Raw genomic sequence first — 22,605 nt, 5'->3', positions numbered from 1 at the left:
CCTCCAGTCCGGCGCACCAAAGCCGCAGAGTATGCGTTGGCGCTATTGACTTGACGCGGAAAGAACATCGCATAGCAAACAATTGAGCCGGTCAGCAAACACAAGTTGTCGGTGGAGCAGCAGAACTGCTAAGAACCCTGTAGACTCTGTAGAACAGACGTTCGCTCTGCGTTGCGATGATTTATGCTGATAGCACAAGGTGAGCACAGCAACTGAGTTTAAATATTTTTGCATCTTTCGACCAGCAAGAAGTTATTCACAAAAGCAATGGGTTGCATGCAGGAGATGTGATGCATTGAAATCACTTCACACCCACCGCCATTTACATGAGCGTAGGCCAGGAGTCAGTAGCGCAATGGCAGCAGGTCACATTAACCAGAAATATATGAAGACAGTCTGCGACAAAGTAAAACGCACACGGTAGGCAATACATCGAGCCCTAACTGCCAAAAGGACGTAAGCGTAATTTTTTCAAAATTTTATTTTTGTTGCAGAAATGTAAGTAGATGCTCTAGGAATATTTCTGCATGAGAAATAAAATTTTGAAAAATAAATGTAGCTTACGTCATTTTGGCGGTTAGCGCTTGACATAATATGAACGTGTATATGGTATATATAAGTATGTAGTATGTACATATATTTATTTTTATGATATGTAGGTACATAGATATGTGCAAATATTAGGGTAATGCAGACATTTTTGAATCAACTTAACAAATTATTGTGAATATTTTTTCGAGCAGACTTTTGAACGGCACATACTAATGTTATACCAAAAATTATTAATGACAAATATCTACATATTTACCAAAATGCAGTCACAACTCAAAACAGGAGATTTTTCAGGAGACACGTTTAAATTTTACAAATTGGTCTCAAAATGTAGAAAAAGGAGAAATTACATAAGATTTTATCACGAAATTTGTACACAATATGAAACACGATGTACTTAATATCCCAAAAAACCATTGTGGCGAACGTTCGAAACTGACTTTCGATATCCAATATGAATGTCGAACTGAGAACGAACTCATAAAGAACCTCAGTTTTTCAACGTTCATAGATATGTAGTATATTTGAAATGCACTCCAAATGGGTGAAATCTGGCTCATTCTCGAAGGAAAATATTAGCCACAGTTTTGCCACTTTACCACAATTGTGGTAGATCTACCATATTTTTGGTAATTTTTCACTTCTACCACAACTACCACATATTTTAAGAAACTGCCACAATTTAACTGAAATAAAATGATTGACCTAATTTGATTTTTTTTTCATAAGAGTTTAACAGTCAATTTTCTCTCAATATGAATTTAAATATCAAGAAAATTTATTTTGAATTTTGTTTTGGGCTGATATATATTTTTTGCCAAATTTTTACGTTATTCTAGCACACTTTTCAGAGATCTACCACTGATTAGACAATCACTCTCTCTCTCATTAAAATTCGATAATGGTCTATATTTCCAATTCATAACGAAGGGAAACTACTTTGGATAAAGAAGGTTCTATTTTGCAGGGAAATGGCCTATTTCTCGGATTTGGTAAATACTAACCTAATTTCACATTCATTATCGAAGGTGGGACTGGAGAAAAATATTTGTTTTCAATCATTTTCGAATTGTTATGCAAGCCTTATGTTTATTGGGTATATATATGCATATGCTATATGTATGTAGTACATATGTACATATCTGTGTGTGTTAAGGCACAGGTATATTACAAATATATCCCTGCAGCAATTAGGCGGTCATTTCTCCGAAGAGGAGCAGTGATTCACCGGTTAGAATTGGACATTTCTTCTCATCGAAAATGTTGACTTTCAACCAGTCCCTAAGACACCGATCGAGGTATAGGCAAAAACGAGACATTTGTATATTTTGGCAGTAACAGAGTGGTGTTGCCTAGAAATTTTTAACGAGAATTGGTTCACCTCAGGAGAAAATTTCCAAAAAAAAACCCACTATTTGTCTGTCTCATTACGCAAATCTGTACAAATACACCAATCGTTTGAATAGGCCTTGATTCATAAAGAAACTGAAAAACAAATTGACTTGCGCAACATAAAATTTTTATTTTTTTTTCTTAATTACGAAAAAGCATCTATGAAGTGCCGAAAGAAATCGTCTTCAAACGAAAAAATTTCCAAAATCAAATCGACTAGTTCAAAACCAAATAATAAAGAACAATTAGCAATTAGCAATGGCTCGCCAATGTTAAAAATGAAAGTTGAAACCATTGGCAGGTGAATTATGAGGCACTAGGGACTATCCGAGGAGTAATCTAGGGTGAGTCCGAATTGCTGCAGGGATGTTTCACCAACGTACGTAAATATACACATTTGTATGCATGTATGTATGTACATTGGTCGCGCCTTTTCATTCTACTGGGAGCATTTGTGGTGTACAAATGGGCATTTAAGTAATTTGCACTGCTCTCCGGAGGTATGCAATTTTTCAAATGTGTAATACGAGCTGCTTGCTTGTCACACTGCGGCTATTGTAACACTTTTTTGTATCGTTTTTCTTGCTTTTGCTACTGTAGGCTGTGTTGGCTGCCGCAGCAATCTTTTGTTGTCAGCTTAACTTGAAGCTACAGGGACCGTGATTTAAGCCTTTTGCAGTGCGTTTGCATATTCATATTTGCGTTGTGTGACAAGCGTTGCATACCCGGCGGGAAATTGTAGGGACTTAGGTAGTAACAAACTGCAGGCAACAATTTGTAGTAAGCTAAGGAAAAAGATTCGAAAGGATTCGGTCCATGGCACAAGTAACATCTAAATTTGAAAAATATTTTTCTAACAGCGTTCGCCCCCGGGCAATGGCGAATCTCTGAGTATATCTCTGCCTTGTAGAAGCTTTTCTTTAATGCCATTTGCCAATGGGAGGAAAATCTTGACCAACAAAAGTGTTAGGGCCAAAATATTAGTATGTATTATTATTAATTATCAACTTCTTATAAAGTCGTTTGTAATGAAAACAAAATGTATTTCAAACTTTTTCCACCTAGGATAGCGCATATAAACTTCTGACCGAAGGATAATGAGTCACTTTTCTTCGCCGAACAACATATCACTCGATTTAAGTAGCGGCGTTAATCCTGATATCCAGTAAAGTACGTATGTACTAGGAACGTTAATCCCGGCCTTTTTAAGGTCCCGAAAATCCCTGGATTCTTGGCAACTAATCCCGGGATTTTCGCGATTTGGAATTTGCACTGATGGCAATAATAGAAACTCCTTTTCTTGACCAGTATTGGCTATATTTCTCTTTTTATTTAATAAGTAATATTTTTATATAAATGTCTAGCTCATTATGCATATAACACCGCGCGATAGTAAATTTTAAACACAAATATAAATATATTCGCCAAACCATGGGTCTAATATAGTAAAATTGAGTTTTTAGTTTTTCACTCTGACGTCAATAATTCAAAAATGATTTAAAAAATTCGGAGAAATGTGCTTAGAGAAGTATGGGTATCAAATTATAGAGGAAATCCTGTAGAATTTAAACAGATTCAAGTTTTTGATGCAGAAGGACTCTGGTAATTATTGAAAATGTTATTTTAAAATTGTATCCTTCAAATTTCGTTTTGAAAAAATTATACGGCACACCTAGACCTAAAATGCGATCAACTAAAAAAAATGTATGGCGATTTTTTTTTTGCATAAATCAATTCATAGGACTTACATCCAATTAATGCGAATACTTTGTTCTTCATTATTATATACATTAACTAAAAAACTACTCTTATATGCCGAGGGACGACAGTTAAGCTGTTAAGAAAAAACCTTTTGTCTATATTTTTTTTGCGATGTTGCTTTGACTTGGGATTGTACATACGTACATAGCAAGCACATCAAATTATACATCTACTGATTTTCGTATGAGTGATAAGTTTAGTTAGATATAAGGATTGTACAAACATACCTACATTCATATGAACGCACATTCTTCATTTATCGAATCCACCAATTAAGCCCTGCACAAGGTAGCATAACTTTCAAAATTACTGGCGAGGTTCTAAAACGATCGGTACAGGGACCGTGATGTACGACGGAGGATTGCGACTGAGGACCTGAAAGAGGTAACGTTGGTGGGGTTCGTCGACGACGTAGCTAGGGTCGAAGTAGCGAAGCATATGTACGTATATACGAGATGAAGGCAGTAGCCATGTCTGCAATAATGATGGTGACAGAGTTGCCGGACGCAATGGGGCTGAAGCTAGCTGAGTATAAGACGGAGGCAATTCTGGTAGTGGTGTAATGATTGACGCGAGACTAGCATTCAAGGAGCATCTCAAATTTATTTGCAATAAAGCGATTAATACTAAAATGATGCTAAACCTCCGAGGGCCAAAACTAGCTCGCAGAAGATTGCTAGCCGGGGTTCCAAAATCTGGTATACGCTACGCGCTTTATGTGCGCTACATACATAGTACAGTATCCAAAGACGCCGCACTAGTACTGTCTGGATCACACCCAATGGAGCTTCTGGCGAAAAAACTGTCAATGCATACATCTAGCAATTTAACACATCCGGCTAGGAAAACATTAGCTCCTCAAACACATTCTAGATATGTGGCAGAAGAAATGGGAGGAATCGTCCAACGCACGCTGGACAGAACGACTGATCTCAAACATCGAAAAATGGATTTCACGACAAAACGTCGAAGGGAACTTCCATTTAACGCAGATGCAGATTCGATCTGAATAGAAACCAAAAAAAAATCACCTGAAAATCTGTTAAAAGAGTTTTGCCCGACTTTTCAAACTTTAATCCTGTCAGGAACACCTCTAAATATACAATAAGACAAATAATAATCTACATATTTGCAAAAGTTCTTTTTCAAAAAAGCGTATTTTCACTCCACCTTACTGCATACTTACCGAAATTTTTTCTAAAAGTTCTGAAAAGAATTTGGTAGTTTTGGTGATTTTTTTTTATAAATTTTAACTTTTACTTTTGCAATTTGTTTCCCTTATGGAGGAACCTATAATTGTTTTCAAGTAAACAAAATTTATTTACAGGAACAAGAGAATCGATTTTCTTCAAAATTGCTACTTTCACCACAATAGAGAAATCTATTTCGACAAATCTCTTCTAGATTTTATTAACTTCCATTTTTAATAAGCTTGAGGCCATTTCTTATGCAAAATTTGTTATTAAGCCAAAAAAAAAAAACAAATACTTTAATATTTAAGAAATTAGTCATTAGTCAACTCTTTTAGTTTAATTCAACAAAATTCCTACTCCGAACGGTGATTATATTATCATGGAGGTTTGTCATTGCCTGTCCAGCGGCGACCGCTGCTAAGTAGAAACCGTTTTCTAACTTTTTTTGCGATGCTGCCTTGGCCAGAGCTTGAACCCAGGCCCTGCGGAACACTTAAATTGTCCTACCCTGAATAATGGTAGGATCTCGAATGAAGGAGAAGACTTATAGCGCATTCATGTTTAGCCAAATAATTTTTCCATCTCCGGTGATCCCTTGTAAAATTTTCTGTTTAACATTTTTGTAAATTACTTCGCCCTGTATGGAACACCTCTAAAATAAAGTTCTAAACGAACCGAGCCCTTATGGTAAGAATTAGAAGGTTTATATGTTTTACAAATCGTTTCTCGCTAAATTTTACCTAAAAAGCCTGAGAACAGAATTTATATTTGAAGTCATTTTATACATAATATCTTCGATGAGTTAATTCAGTCAAAATGTTTAGCCTTCGTAAAAAAACTCAGACCCTCTGGACTACTACCGTCTTCGGCAAAGTTAGTAAGAGAGACATTCTTTTTCATACTATAAAGAGTATGTGCGTGTTGATTGACCACTCTTAGACAATCTTATAAATCGCAGAAAGTAAAACCAGCTTTTTACTCTCACCACAACTTATTATTGCTTGCCTAACCTCGCTTACCCATGGCACAAGTACACGAACGATAGCAGTAACTTCACAGTAGTAGTGGCATCCACCGGGCTCACAGAGCAGAGCTTAAAAATTATTTCCGTATTTTCTATTATTATATAAAAGGTTTATTGTTATGACTAAAATTACAGCAGCAGCCATCAACGACAACAAGGCAGGAAGCATAAAAAAGTATCATGGAAAATGAAGGAAGGAACAAATGAACGGTGAATGGGGTGCACAGTTCATTGGAAGCTAGTTGTTGCCGCAACAGATATGTATGTATGTATGTACTTGCGAATGTGTATTTCAGCCGTTTCTCCATGCGCTAGCTGTTATCAACACCGTGATGTGTTTGTTGTTATCATTAAATAGTTGAGTTTTTTTTTTCTTCAGCCATTGAAGCAAAGTACATAGTGATGTGTTGGTGGAGCACACAAGTGTACTAGTTCCTCACTTGCATATGTATACACATATTTAGTAAGAGTATCTGTATAGTACGTTAAATGGACTTTAAATAAATACGCCAGCTAGTGGTATCATTTTCTCGGTATATCTGCATATTTATTTATTTCTTTTGCTTTGTATTCGTATGCAAATTAGGGTGGTCCTTAAAAAATCAAATTAAGGATTTTTTCAGTCTCACTCCCTAAATCGGTCACACGGTCACAGATATGACGAATCCATTTTGGTCCCGATGGGAGTCGGTTAAGGCGTGACGAAAAGGGGTCAAAAGCCAAATGCCTCAATGGAGTCTCAAAAAAAAAATTAAAAACATTGTTTTTTTCATTTAAGTAATATCCAAAATCGATAATACTTGAGTCGAAGATAACACATATAAATTTTGGTAAGGGGTAATCTGAACTTTGACCCTTGTGCGACACGCCCTAACCGACTCCAGTCGGAGCCAAAATTTACATGTGCTATTCTCGACTAAAGTAGTATCGATTTTGGGTATTAGATGAAAAAAAAAATTATTTTAATTTTAAGTTTCGAGTCTCCATAGAGGAATCTGAACTTTGCCCCCTGTGGGTCACGTCTTAACCGTCTCTAATCGTGACTAAAATTTATATGTTATATCTTCGACTATAGTAGCATCGATGCAGGGGTTGAGACTTGGGGAATCTTATGTAAAAATTTGCTTCCTACATTTAAGCACCACCCCAATGTACATATGGATATATATACGTTATATATATGTATGCCGGTACATATGGAAAGATCCCCAACGCTATCTGCTTGAAACAATAATACGTTGTGCACCGCCAGGTTCATTGACAATGTGGACAAATAGCTGGATAATGAAGCATATACAACTGTACGCTTAAGTTGAGCTGCAATGCAACAACCCCCCAACAGCGAACAAATGTACCATGCCACATTTACTGCTGCTGGGCGATTTTCGCGCTCTAATGATGCGGCTGCTGCCAATTGCCGCAGCCATTGGCCCGTCGGCTCTGCTACAAATGCCACAAACACTTCAACATTTAGGTTTATACATACCCTTGTGGTCAACTGAGTAAGTTAAGTGACATTTTGACCAATTTTGGCTATTTTTACAAGCTCTTATTTTTTATTTTGTTTATTTAAGGTTTATAATTTGTTTATAAAAGTCTCGCACATTACATAACCAGCACTATATAAATCTACATTTCAAAGTTTAAAATTTCTCAAAAATTACAAAAATTCAACAAACAATTACAGCTAAAAATTACAAAAATTCAACAAACTTTAACAATTACAGCCAACAATTTTAAACTTTTTAATAAGATTTTCCATTAAATTTTAGTAGGTTAAATGCAAGTTTCAAGACGCTAGAAAATCGCGTTGATTTTTAATAATTTCTTTTGGATGACGGTGGTGTGCATTTTCTTCCATATAAAAGGAATTTGTAGAGCACACTTTTTCTATAAATTCTGAATAAAAAGTTTCAAATTTGTGGGAGTAATTGTTAAAATTTTTTGAATTCTTATAATTTTTGTATGAAGTGTGATTAATGTGGTGCTGGTTATGTAATATGCCGGACTTTTATAAAAACAATTATAAACATAATACATATAAACAAAAGAAAAATTACCAAAACTGGTCAAAATGTTACTTAACTTAATCAGCTGACCACAATGTACATATTGTTTATTTATACATATGTACGTATAAAAATATGTACAATAAGGTGGTGGAAAAAGTTTGTTCTATACCGAAAAAATATACCCCTATTTTTTATTTTAAAATAAAAAAAAATTATTGAGTGCTCAAAGCGCTCAAAGTTTTCCATGCATTTTATATAGAGAAAAAACAACTTTTCGTAGAAATAGTGTAGAACTCTTGAAAATCAATAAATATTTTTTGACTTCAAGATAAAAAATAGGGTTACATTTTTTTTGGTTCAGAACAGTCTTAAGGGGTGGTAGCAGTTAAATTCCGCCTTTTCTTTTTGGACCACACTAATTTACAGACATGCTATCATATATATACTCATAGGTTTAATATGGTTGCGTTGCGCCTTCGGTTACCCAATTTAGTCTCATAATTGCGCTGATAGCAAAGCATCATTCGCTTTGCGTAAGCCACTGCCATTTCAGCAACATTTACTGCATTTGATTTCGCTTGACTTGACTTTCAGTTAAACTTCCGACCATTTTTGTCAATTGTTGTCACTGTGTTGCTGCTATACTGCAAACGAGAGGGTTGATTTGAGTTCATAAAAATTGTCGTTGTCGGCGCTGCTTCATTCATTATTGATATCCATACATGCATACATACATACATAAGTACATAACCACCAGCAAAAAGCAATAGCAGCAACAGCAGCGATAGCATTAATGAATGCCATCATCAGCAATAGCATTAGCGGCTAGGTTGCCAACAACGTTTACTTCATCAACACATTTTGTGATGCCGCAACGTTCCCTCCAGCACACCAGTTGCTTCACATCGCTGCTCTCATCTCAATTAAATGATACTCTACTCCACTTCAGTTCTTCACTCCTAGGTACTTCATGCCACTTCATGGTACGTTTGATTTCATTCATTGCTACCAGCGGAGTGTGTGTGTATATACATACATATATAGTTGGCTGGTGGGTTGATATGATGGTGAGTTAGGGTTGATGTGGAGTGATGTCGCAATGCTTAGTGGCAACGTCCAAAAAGTGACGCTTCAACGCGCCTTTTTCCCAAATTAAACACAATCAATAAGAGTCAGTACCATTGCTGTTTTTAATATGTTGCTGCTGTTGTTATTATTTTCGTGGTGAGTTTTGTAAATCAAGGCTATCATGTGGAATACTGGGGTGCAACATGTTCGTATTCAAATTCGGAGAGGCTTGAGATTTCTTGGAAGTGTATCGAGAGTTCAGAAGAACTAATGGGATGCTTACAATTCCTCGTACCAGGCGTGACAATGGTGAAAATTCCCTATAATTATATATGTAAAATTCTCTCTGAAATGAGAGGAACGTATTCCTACGTATTTTGAGGCGTTAAAAACAAAACATCTGTCAGGTTTGGAAAAACAAGTCTGGGTTCAAACTTATACTCGAAACTAAAAATCAGAAAAATATGCGAGAGAAATTCGTTTTTTTTTTTTTTAACAAGACCCGTTGTACCAATTTTGACGGTGGATTCGTATTCAAGACTTCCTTTCTCGTGATTATCCAACACAACTACCCACTCGTTCCCTTCTATCTGCTTATGTCCTGGCACCCAGAATATAGCGACCCGTCTATTGAAGTACTCTATCTCTGTACTAAGTATTATACACAAAGTTAGTAGATTTTGTAATACAAAAGAGAGGAACCTACCGTTTTAAGCCGCCTTTGAAAAGCAAATGGTTTCATAGAGAAGCTCTTTTTATGGCAGAAATACACTAATGTTGTTCGGGTCAGGGATCGAACCCTGGACCTACCGAGTGTCATTCGCACCTCCAACGACTCCACCGTACACGTGAGTTAGGAGGGGTTAATGGTACTGGAGGGGTGAAGAATACTGCCATAGCCTGGCAATTTATATGACTACTGTAACTCGAACGACGGGCAAAATACCGCAGCTTCTACTCCATCAATAATTTTGGAGCCGTGTGTAAAGAAACTATAGGCGTTGCTATCGAATCTACAAACATAAGTCCATTGTTCCACCTGGCTTGCTCAGGTACTTATTATGTTCGGCCCCTTTTTATAGTTGGCCTGAGGAATTGTATAGCCTTAACTGTCGCAAATTGCTCTAACTAAGTAGGCAGTCGCTGTTTAATACCCAGTAACTCTTTGCCGACTTATCCAAAGTGTTCTCTGCAACTAAGCTTACTGAGTACATGTTTGGACTACAGTCGAGTGCTGCTGTTGCAGTATTGCAAAGAGATAAAGTTATACACGGACCTGCAACTCTCCGAACACTCTCCAGTTTCTTGACACACATCTTTTGGGTAACCAAAAAGTGGAAGCCACATACAAACACCTCTTTGCAAAACTTATCCACAAATTTTTAAGTACGACAATTGCTATATGTATGCACATTATAGTGGTACAAAAAAAAAACCGAATTTCTTGACAAACATCTTTTTGTGTAATGCCTTCCAAAATTTTTTTCTTTTGCCGAAAGAGATGCTTAAAGGTTAATTTCAAAGGATGCTCGTGAAATCTTTATATATTACTCTTGAAGTATACTATCCATATATTAACCAAACAATTGGTTAAGCAACCTGAGACCATTTCAAATTGAAGTTAGCTGAAAAAATATTACCAGCTTCAGTGGTCATGGCAATACCAGCTTTTTATAAAAATCATCAATATTTTTGTGAGTTTCAAAGGGATTCAGTGCATTGGTTACAGTAGTAAATTTAAAGTTGGTGTAGATATTACAAATACCAAAAGGAAAAAACTAAGGGGTGCCCTGTTTTCTACGATGAGATTTTTCCCCCCCATACAATATTTGGACCACTCTAATGTACATATGTATTCGGCTTGCGGTTTTAAAATCGTTTGCACTAGATAGCCGTAATAAGAAGGAATATTCGTGTTCTTTAAGCGTAAGATAGTAAAACATACGCCCCATATTTTTGTATGAAAATTGCTTGTATTTCATTGAAATGCCATTAGGGTTGTCTTTCAAGAATCAAAATCATGGGGCACACCTTTATTTTGTTCTACGTACTAAATTAAGACCTCCACAAAAATTTCAAAATTAAAAAAAAATTAGGGGTTGCTATCAGGGTTTATATTTTATTTTTTTATCGCGAAAATTCAATAAAACATTAATTGTTAAGGTATATAAGCGGTCGAATTTATCAGATTACAATTGAAAATTTTGTAGAATTTTTACCATTTCTAGAAAAATTTTAGTTTTTTGAAACCCCGGGTAGCGGCCCCAATTTTTTTTTATAATATTGAAATTTTTGTGGATGTTTTTATCGTATACGTGGAACTAAATAAAATGATGACGCATGCAAAATTTTATTGATGATATTTTTATCGACCACCCTAATAGACATATTAACAATTTAAAGTGCATATAATGTTCTTTTCGAGTTGAATTCAACCTCGGGCACTCAGAGTTCCATACACGGCCAGAAGGTTAAGGAAAGAAAGCTCATCTAGGCAGAACAAATATCTAGTTGAGTTGCCGTAATTTTGGGCTTTTCAAAAAGCGGACCTCTCTTTATGCTGAACGGTGAAGCATCATATTCTTTGGATACAAGTATGCACATAGCTAGTGACATTGAAAAAATAAACAATATTCGACTACTCTGTCAGCTGCCAGAATGTGGATGCGTCGAATAGAGCCATTGCAGGGCAAACAACTCCGCCCTTGGAAATTCTAAAATTTGACTTCTGCTTGTCGCATACACTGTGGCAGGCAACAGAAGCTGAACTCCAACCGTAAATGCAGTCTTCTCTGACTTTAATCAATCCAAAATTCAGCCCTCCATGCTCACTCCAGAGCCATTGAAGTTCTCCAATTGGACGAGTAGAGTTCACTTATCTGCATATGCCGTCGTATAATTTGTAATAACATCGATATAAAAACACTTTTGCAAATACATATTGCCTAAAGTGTTAGAGTGCGAATGTTCATTTGCACTTCAAAATGAAATCGTGAGAAAATACAATTGCAATTGCGCTGTTACTTTTTAAAGCTAAATACGAGTATTTCTTCATGGCAGCTCCATGAAATTTATCCCACCTCCCACTTTTGATGGCTTAGCAAGTGTGTCAATGGTTGCAAATGCAGCTATTGCCCGCTTGACTCACCAACCAGCAGGCAGGCAGGCAGGCAGGCAGGCATCAACGCGAATGCTTTCATTCCATCCTACTCGATGATACTCGAGCGACTGCCACTTTGATAGTGGTTAAAGTGCTTCCAAGTACATACTATGTAGTAGTCTGCCAAAGTAGTAGCCGTCGGCGCGCACACCAAGTGCTTGGCAAGCAGGATAAGAGCCAAAAGTGGGCTGTTGTATGTGTGTTTGATGACGATGATGGGTGCGCACCCATGAGGGTGGAAATAGGGCAATGGTTTTTTTGGTTTTTACTGTTCTACCATGCTGCTGTGATATACTACTCTAAAATTGACAGCCGAAAACGGACCAACCGACCGACTGTAGTAAAGTGTGACTAAGTCATTAATACGGGACTGTCAAACAATCCGTCAGTCAACGAATTGCATTGCTCAAATTTTGTTATAGCCTTAGTTCGTTCGTTTTACGACGCCAAGGTTTAGAGGCTTTGCATATTAATTCCTGGCTATTAATTGTGCAGCCAATTTGTACGCAGATAATTTACAAATATGTACATATTTTCATAAATGCACATATGTATGTATACGTAATTCTGTGGGTAAAATAAATAGCCTGCATTTAGGCCTAAGGTCATATGCGACAGAAAGAGATAAGCTGGCAAGCGTATCACGAAAAATTGCGTATTCCTTGCTATAAGCAGACTACTTTAATAGTAACACGAATGTAGAAATTGCAGTTAACAGAGGTAGTCCGCCAGAAGAATAATTTCTCTGACTATAGAACTCCAGTCTAGTCTAAGGCTAGTCGAAATTGCTGCAGTATATACACACATCACACCGAGTACTTTCGCTTTCGAGACTCAATATTGCTTAAACGCAGACATCACGAGGACACATGTAAGTAAATGATCACTGGGATCCCAGTATCTTCGTTCCGTATGCGGATAAAAACAACAACCCCCGGAGCTGACAGTATACGGACTGAGCTGTTCAAAGTCGGTGACGAAAATCTAGTTAGCCGTATGTTCCATAAGTTAGGCAAAACTTGCTTTGATGAACACATGGTCGATTATTAGGATTCCAAAGAGATCCTCCAGTTCCTTATAAGGTCCAATAGAATATACTGTCCCCACATTTTCCAGCTTAAAGAATCAGGCAAAAGAGATTGGTCTAACCTGTCAACAAACAAATAGTCTTGGCGTATTGGGACTCACATCACTGTTGTAAGTTAAATTTGGCTATATCACTGCCTGCTTAGGACCCAGCCAAGAATAGCTCTAACCAACAGGTGCTACTTTGGACTTGGTACGAAACTGACCAACAAAAATTACGCTTTACAAAGCTCAAATGGTGTCCGTTCTTTTGTATGGCGGAGAAAACGCGGACGACGTTGAACAAAGATAAAATGGCACAGCCAGCTTTCAAGAAACCTACTCTACGTAAGACCATGTGAACTATGGGCACTGAAGCAAAGATAATGCCATGCTTAAACACAAACAAATACATACAACGATTGTGTTGGCTAGTACAGGGTGAAATTATCCTTTGACCCGGCACCTATGGGTGGACAATGAAAGCGAGTGCGCCAACAAATCCGAATATAGCATTAACATCACCAACATTGTCAGCCTAAAATTCAAGCGGGAAGTAACTCATGCAAACAGGTCCATTTTGGGCTCGGTAGACAATTGAGAAACGGAGGCCTCTCTCGCGAAGAACGCTCTACGAATATCTCATCAATCCCGTCCTTTTATTTGGCGCAGAAACCGAAACGATTTCGAAGGTGAGATAGCTTTGGGGTTCTTTAAGAGAACTGTTCACTGGATGATATATATATATATATACATATGTCCCTGTTCGCGCACGTTTCAGTAAAAATATTCTTTGACTCGAAACCCATAGATGGAGAACGAAAGCAATGGCGCCCAAGCACTTAGGATGCGCAATTGCTGTAACTACCCAAAGGATAGAGGCAATCGGTAAAGTTTTTGATATCTGCCCAAACCAATAAAGCGCTAAATAGGAAAGAGAATTGACTCAACACACTGATATGGACGTGGTCATGAGCTTAGCACAGCAAATGTCATGGACACACAGTCGCACGGCCACTTAAAACGAACGCCCACATTCATGCATTGTATAGCGCTTCCGTTCAGGACACACTTTTATAACGCGACGCTCCGCAGTTGTGTTTATATTATGTATGTACGTATGTACATATTTATATAAGTACGTCCTTTTGGTTGCTTCTTTATTCACACCATTCATACTAAATCCTCCCACACACACACACATTCTCCTTTGGCATCGAGTATTTGTTTTCTTTTTGCCAGCCATCTGCTTGAATTGGTTTTACTACTTGTTGTTATAATTTTTGTTTTTGTAGTTTATGTGGTTCTTACTTGAAAATTCAGCTGCGCTCAAAAATGGCTGTTGCTGTCACGCATTTTTCTTTTTTGTTGTATGTATTTTATTTTGTTAAAATCCACCCTGTATTGTACAACACTTTTTTATGTTTTTGTTTTCATTGCCTTTCACTTTATGATGTTGTGGTTGTTGTTGTTGTTGGTATTATGTTATTGACTTACTTTACGCATTTTTATAATCTTATGCTTACTGAATAATTTACAGACACAATTTTAAATTTTTTTATTTCATTTTCTTATACACAATACACTTAACACTGTGCTTACGCTTTTTTATTCACATTTTTGAGCACTTAACTTTTTTTTTATTTATTTAATTTTTTCTCTTATTGGTTATAAATATTTTGATTTCCTTACACGCACATTGCCTTCTGCTGTAATTTGTATCACTTGCCGCAAATAATTTTATTATTTATTAACAGCGCGGCTACACTTTGTTGTTGCGTTCTGCGTCGGCTGCACTTTATTCGAATAACATGGAATTTCCTGCGTTGAGTCCGTGACCGTCACTAGCACTTCCGTTCTATACCACGTTAAATCTTAAACTGAGTGAAAATATTGCCACTGCCCGGTCTATGCGACCAAAATTGTTGGCAGAGAATTTGTTCGTGTGCCATGAGAGCCAGCTGGTTGCTCGTTCAATGTGAGCGCGAGAGCATTGTATCAAAACAACTCTGTTTAGCGTACAACTGGTGGGCATCATGTGGTTCTGAGTTATAGCTTACCATAAGCAAATGTCTAACCATAAACGGTGTGTTATTTGAACGAAATAGTAATTTTTCACTTCACTGTCGCTGTAAAATATTTCTGGAAATTAGTACTCAATATAATTGCTCAATTCTTTTCACCAGGTTTTTCACATGTCTTCCTCACCCGCTTGGGTACGGATTATTTTATTTGTTTCCCTTTTTTCGGCTGACTATATCAGATTTATGATAGCTATAATAAATTTATATTCATACATGTCTTAGTTTATTTTATTTTTTGTTAAATACCTTTAACTTCTGGGAAATCAATTATAAAAATCTGAGTACAAATTTTCTATCATTGTGGCGCTCCGTATGTTTATACTAATCTTTGTAGGTACAAATTTGTGTTTTGCGCTCTCAAATTGTATGGCATTGCCAGCCGGCCATGCCGGCATTATTTTTTTTCTTCGGCTGTGTAATCATTGTTGCCACTGGGCTCAGTTTTTTCCTACCAAAATCTTTAGGAAAAGTTACCAAATTTTTGGTATGTGCACTTACGACCTTTTCACACGTTAGTGATAAAGCTCATCGCATAATAATTTCTTCAACTACTGCGCTTAAAACTTTGACGTACCTACTCAATTGGTCATAACAATAACATAAAAAATTTCGTTCCATACATAACTCAAACTTTTTCTCAATTAATGCAAATCAATTTTTTGTATGCGAAAGTTTACAAAATGAAAACCAAGTTAACAATCAGTTTAAAAGTTATCTATTTTGGTAGAAATTTACCAACCGTGGCAACCGTGTGTTTAAAACAGCGATCGAAAATAATGATTATTTCAAAAATTTCAATGAAAAAAATCACAATGTTCAAAATATCGTAGAACAATTTCGAGTATATAAATGTGCATGTTTTTTCTAGCTCTGTATGTATCTTTTACGATTTCAAAATGTTTGAGCGATATCTATAAAAACTATAACTAAGAATTACATTTCGATTTGAAATTAATCGCTAAAGAAAAAAATATATTTCGGGTTATATTTTTTTGATCAAAAATAAAACTCATTTTACGAGTGTTCTTTTTTGCTCTGAAGTACTCATTATTTTGTGACTTGTTTGCTTTTTGATCAAAAATAATCATTATATTATGAGTTTTATATTTTTGATCAGAAATAATCATTATTATTTTAGTCTTATTTTTTTTGTCAAAAATAATGATTATTCTTGAAGTTTTATTATTTTGATCGAAAATAAAACCCCTTTCTTGAGCGTTATTTTTTCACCCAGAAATAAAAATTAACTTTTGAGTTTTTTTTTCTTTGCAGAAAAAATCAAACGGCCTCACTTCACCTAAACTCAACTCACCTCTCTCAACTCACCCTAACTCACCTCAACTCACGGCACCGCAATTCACCCCAACTCAACTCAACTACCTTACCTCAAGTCACCTCAACTCACGTCGTGTCAGTTCAGCGAAGCAAATCACAAATACATTAGGGGTATTCTCGAAGTCCGTGCTACGTGCAATGGCTTCGCTAGATTTGGAGAATACCCCAATTTTATTTTTGAATTGATCAGCGCGTATTTGTATAAGGATATCTTCCACACCTCTTTTGGTTTAGATATGATTTCTTATATATGTTACTTCTCTATCTTTGTATACTGTGAATATAAATATTTTTTCAAAAATAGTAATTTGTTGAAGTAAAATTTTCGTATATGCATAAAAGTTGTGAAGACAGCGGTACTCTAACTTGTTTTTTGCGGCTTAGTGTCGTTTTTTGATCGCAGCCTAATTTAACTTTTTAAAATGAATTATATACTCGTCCATAATTCAGTAAGCCGTAAACATGTTTGCAAGAATCTTCTAGGACTCAGTAGAATACCTTGCTTATCTTTATTATTTATAATAAAAAAAACCTCAATGTTCGTCAACTCTTGCCGTTGGTCAAACTGATCAAAGGATTTCTGCACACATACAAATTTATGTAATTCCTTCACCTGTGCACTTCTTTTCTTCGCTACTCAAATTGTAGACACTTTGTACTATGCCGTCTCATGGTTGTTGTATTGCATCTTTACTGTTATTACGATTTTATTAGCTAATCAGATTTTATTAGCAATATGGAAATTTCGCACATTTCCTCAAAATGTCTGCAATACATTTTTCTAATTTCCGAGAATTTCAACCCCTTTCCGTTCACCCAACACCCTTCAACGGCAAGAAGTTGTTTTGCGACGGGCTGTTCACCCTTGAATTGATGATGTTTTGCTAAGTGTTTCCGTTATTGGGCGTAAAATGCTCCGCTGGCAAAGTTATTTATATACATATGTAAATACATACATATCTACATGTGTAAGTAGCTTACAAAAGAGACGAAATGTTGAAAGAGACCACCTTAATATTGGCTAAAAAGTAACTCGCACAGTAAAAGCAGGTGTGGACAATGCAGTTGCGTACAAAAAGTTTACTTTTTCAGATGAATAAGGCAATCGAGATGGTGGATTGGCTTCGTAAATGTTGCTAGGGAAATCAGTTAAGCTTTGGTAAATCTTGTCGTTGAACTATAGTTTCTACACAATACTTATTAGTAGCTTTACATAAATATTGCTGCGCTTGAGAGAACTAAAATTTAAGTTAACCGGACAAGTCTTATTTCATATATGTACTTATATAGTAACCATAAGTGCCACTAGCCACACCAAATGAACTTTTTACGTAAAAAATTATGTTGACTTATACCAAAAAGTTTTATCTGCATACGTTGTCGGGATGAATAATAAGAGGAATCGATTTACTATTTCCTATGTCAATGTCAGGCTCTCCAGACTGGGTGACTCAATCACTTGGCCTGTTGATTTTTCCCCACGGACAGAGATAAGTAAGTGAAACTAACGGACTACAGAAACTACTTAGTGTAATAACACTTCGATATAAGCCAGGTTAGATGGATGTCTTCTTCTTCTTTATTGGCGCTGTAACCGCCTAAGCGATTTTGCCAAGCCAGCGGAGCCGCTGAATTTTAAATCGCTGCATATTGGGGTATTCACAACGGGGTCGTAAGTGTCGTATTGTTGTATGTCGTAAACTTTAAACGCCTGAGGAATGTAATAAGGCGGTTCGCAAAGTATCATCAAAGTAATAGTATGCATTTTCGCAGTTTTAAAAAATACTTGGTTGAGGTTTCAAGTTCTCTAGTTATACGACACTTACGACACCGTTATGAATCCCTCATATGTTTATATTGTTTTAAAGCTTATACAGCTCATCGTTAATCTTAAATCGAAAATTCCAAAGCCCCTCTCAGATGGATGTACCGCCTCCTTTTACTCATAGAAGGCATTCATAATGGGCAAATATGTATGTATACTCCCAGTGGAAGTATGAAGACTCATACTCGTTTTTCTAACCTTACCAAACCACTATAGTTACATATATGTTTTTATAAAGGAATTATGTACTAAAAATATTTCTATCGAGACGTGTCAAGAGTCAAAACTTGCAGTCCATCCTTGTCATGTCTCATGGCAACCTACACTTTAACTACTACATTTTAGTTCCACGGGCTTTATTAAATTCATTAGTAAAAATTTAGTGTAAGAAAGTATTTAGTCCTTTGCTTGTAAAAATAAAAGTATTTTTATTTAGATCTTCCAAAACAAAAAAGCTGCCCTAAACAAGAATTTAGCATGGATGAACAGGATATCTTCTTTTTCGGCAGTAAGAAAACCGAAAAAAACCAGTCTACATCAAAATTACAAGCAGAAGCCGATAATTCCAGTGCAACAAAAAGCCAAGTTATTATCTCACGGCCTACTGCAGAGGTGGATTATAAAACCAGTAATCCAAATACCGGTCTCGCCATCGTACTCAATCACAAATACTTAAGGGGACAAACTATTCGTAAAGGTACCGAGAAAGACCGGAGCGATGTTACATCAACTTTAGAGAATTATGGATTTGAAGTGCGCGTTTACAACGACTTAAAAGTGGGAAAGATAACAAAACTTCTGAAATCAGGTATGGTAAACTAATTTCTAGAGATAAGCTGGTAGTAACGATAAGCTAATAGTAACGATTAAATAATTTTTTGTTCACCATAGTTGCTGCTGAGGATCACAGCCAAAGTGATTGTTTCGTGCTTGTTGCTATGACCCATGGAGATAAGGGCAGAATATGCGCAACCGATGAATTTTACTCAACTGAAGAGCTGTGGGAGCCATTCCTCGGACAAAATTGTCCAACATTACTGGATAAGCCCAAGTTATTTTTTATACAGGTAAAATTTTTAAATCTTGCGCTTTTCCCCAGTGATCTACTAATGGTACAGAGACAAATGATACTAAGCATTGCTACGTCTATTTCTATGGGCTGCTCCTCAGCGCCTATGTTTGTGCTGATTTTCTATTTTCCAACTGCCGCCAATTACAAATGCCAACTGACGCCAAGTCCATCACTACATGGGCTTTCTACAGAGCACACAGTCCTCACCTACCTGGGCTTTCCACAGCAGAATAGGCCATCCTTTTTTTCTGCTGCCACAAGCGAGTTGAATACTTGCAGGGCTGGCGCATTTGTCTCCATTTATACGACACGACCGAGCCCGCTGCTGTATTTTAATTCGCCTCACTATATCGCTTTAAAGCCCATATAAATAGCACATCTTTCCATCGTCTGCGGTGTTCGCTGTCGCCAACGCGCAAAGACCCGTAAACCTGTCGCAGAATCTTACTCTCGAATACTCCAAGAGGCTCTACATCAAACGTTTTCATTGTACATGCCTTGCGCCATACGAACATGATGAATGAGAGAGGGATTTTTGAACGACGAGTGTGGACTTTACTATCAAATGCCGACTCTGTCCAAAGTAGCACTTGATGACAATAGTGATTCCGCGTTGGATTTCTATGCTGGCATTATTAGCGGTGTTCATGCTGGTTTCTAAATAAACGAACTTGTAACTGTCACCAGTCTCGTGAGTGCCGAGGCTCATACGCTCTAACTGATTGTCTGATGACAGGAGATACTTAAATACTTGGTTTTTCCTCATTCATCGCCAGACCCACACGCTTTGCTTCTGTATCTACATAATTTCGAGAATTTAGAATTAATGTAGCATTTGTTTTTACGAATGATAACTTTGTAGTCGGCATATGCCAGAAATACACTCGGAGGTTTCTCAATTCGTGCTGTCTATAAAAACTTTTTATAATTTAGATGTTGCTCGGACCGGGAATCGAACCCAGGTCCTGTGGAGTAGAAGTACGCATCTCTAAACACTCAGCCACGGCATAGAGCTGTTTATACTCTAATATTTAATTTGCTTAATTGACTAAGTAACTGAGACTAACAGCTGCTGACAAAAGTGTTTGCCCATTGCCATCATTAGGGAGTAATCGTTAGCCAAATGAGTATCTACTCGAAACCAATTCAATAACTCGGCATGAAAGTAGGCATTAATTGGTAAATACCTAGCGTTGGGTAACAACCCAGGTGTGAATCCATCAATAATTATATCAGATCAAATTAGGATTGTTAAACAAGAAGAAATCGATTTATTTCCTTTGCTTGTATCATTTGGAAATTCTTCTGTTAGGATCTGTTTAAATAACACTAAGTATATACACGTTGTATTGCTTTTTTGTAGGCATGTCGTGGCAAGCGCGTCGATCAACCAGTTATGATGACTGTGATGTCCCGTTCTGGTTTTGATTCATTTGAACGAGCAAACATCCCGGTTACAACTTATGCCATACCAACTACGGCTGATATGTTGGTTATGTATTCAACGTTTGAAGGTAAGCATTTTACAAATATTTTTGTAAAAAAATACAAATAAATAATATTTATTTATTTTATTTATTTATTTAAGTCAAACATGCAACCAACCCTGGGTTATTTCTATAATGATTGACCTCAAATTAAAAGTTTAACAATAAAATTTAAAAAGATTAAAAGAAATAAAATAAAATAAAAGTAATAAGACTGAGACTGTAGAGGTATTAAAGAAAGAAAAAAAATAAAATATAAATAGCAGTAATAGTAGTAGGGATTAAATTGGAAATTAATTGAATGAATGAGAAATTATTTAATTAAAATCAGCAATATTCGGCAAAGTAGCGAATTAATTCACGGCAGCCGCCGTGTTGTAACTGCGCACTACCATTATGCAGGACCTGGGTTCAAGCCCAGTTTCAGACAAACTATAAAAAACATGAAAAATAATATTTTCTATGAAACATGAAAATAATATTTTCTATGCGTTCGCCCCTCGGCACGCAATAGCAGACCTCCGAGTGTATTTATATATTTATTATTCATGAAAAAGCTTCTCATAACATAAGTATATTAAACAATGTTCAGTGAAAATAGTATGAAATAATGACTTTTAAGCAAATTTGTGTTCTCAAGTTGAATATCTTATTAATTTTTGCTAAGCTAAAAGTTAAAAAAAAATTAAACAAGTAATTTTCTGTCAGTCCTAGATGAAATTTGGCCATGTGCGAATTTTGGTTAATGTAGAAATTTAAAATTATTTTTACATGTATTTATTTTTCCAGACCATTACTCGTTTCGTCATAGCCTAAATGGTTCCTGGTTTATTCAGAGCCTTTGCAGTGTTTTAAATGAGGCTGCCTTAGACGACAAAGCAAAAACTGAAGGTGTTGAGTTACTGCGCCTGCTCACAGCCGTCAATCGCAAAGTTGCCTACGAATACCAATCATATCACGTGCAAGAAATGTTCGACCAAAAGAAAGAAATGCCAAATTTTATGTCAACACTAACGAAGACGTTCCATTTGAAAGTGAAACCCAAGAGAATGGATGCTATGGGCGTTGCTATGCCAGACGTGGAAGACGAAAATGACGAGGATGAAAAATTCAACCGTATATTCAATAGAAACACAGAATTATCTTTTATAAAAGGTCCAGTTCAGTTGATTTAATTGCTTCAAGTAGTTTGTACGTATATTATTGCATGATTCAAGTTAAGGCTTTTTATTAAGTAGTATATAAGTAGACACAATTTCATCGTAATAATAATAAATTTATTATCTGATATGATGTTTATTTATATGCTATTCCTGATTACTGGTGAAGCCGGTAGAGTTTACTTTCGTTTGCCATTTCATTTACATGCTTACATATCGTCAATGCAAAACCGATCATCCACCAGCCTAAACCACCGCTACGGCAAAAATGAGATTTGGTAACCCTGAACCCCAGGCATCGAAATTATTGCATAAAAATCGTAAAATCGTTATTAAAACAACAGATTTATAAAATAAAAGCTAGAGAAAATACCACGTCTCAAAGCAATGCCTTCAAAGAAAATCCGTTTTCCGC

The 22,605-nt window shown here is 36.3% G+C and overlaps 2 protein-coding genes across 15 annotated transcripts in view; one reads left to right on the top strand and one right to left on the bottom strand.

Annotated features, from left to right (window-relative positions):
* LOC118737515 (collagen alpha chain CG42342) overlaps positions 1-15,089 on the bottom strand; it is a 307,736-nt gene extending 292,647 nt beyond the window's left edge. For all 14 annotated transcript variants that reach the window (XM_036468080.1, XM_036468068.1, XM_036468071.1 and 11 more), the window contains exon 1: positions 14,539-15,089. The gene's annotated coding sequence lies outside the window, so the exon portion shown is untranslated. The remainder of the gene's footprint in view (positions 1-14,538) is intronic.
* Positions 15,090-18,912: 3,823 nt separating this feature from the next.
* LOC118738461 (caspase-3-like) lies at positions 18,913-22,246 on the top strand. Its single transcript, XM_036469399.1, has 4 exons — positions 18,913-19,279; positions 19,363-19,538; positions 20,907-21,057; positions 21,820-22,246. The coding sequence occupies exons 1-4, from the start codon at positions 18,949-18,951 to the stop codon at positions 22,203-22,205; spliced, it is 1,044 nt and encodes a 347-aa protein (XP_036325292.1). The 5' UTR covers positions 18,913-18,948; the 3' UTR covers positions 22,206-22,246.
* Positions 22,247-22,605: the final 359 nt, after the last annotated feature.

The sequence above is a fragment of the Rhagoletis pomonella genome, unplaced genomic scaffold (assembly GCF_013731165.1).
Source record: "Rhagoletis pomonella isolate Grant_MI unplaced genomic scaffold, Rhpom_1.0 Rhpom_scaffold_00004, whole genome shotgun sequence".
Classification (NCBI taxonomy): Eukaryota; Metazoa; Arthropoda; class Insecta; order Diptera; family Tephritidae; genus Rhagoletis; species Rhagoletis pomonella.
This window is presented reverse-complemented; position numbering and strand designations above follow the sequence as displayed.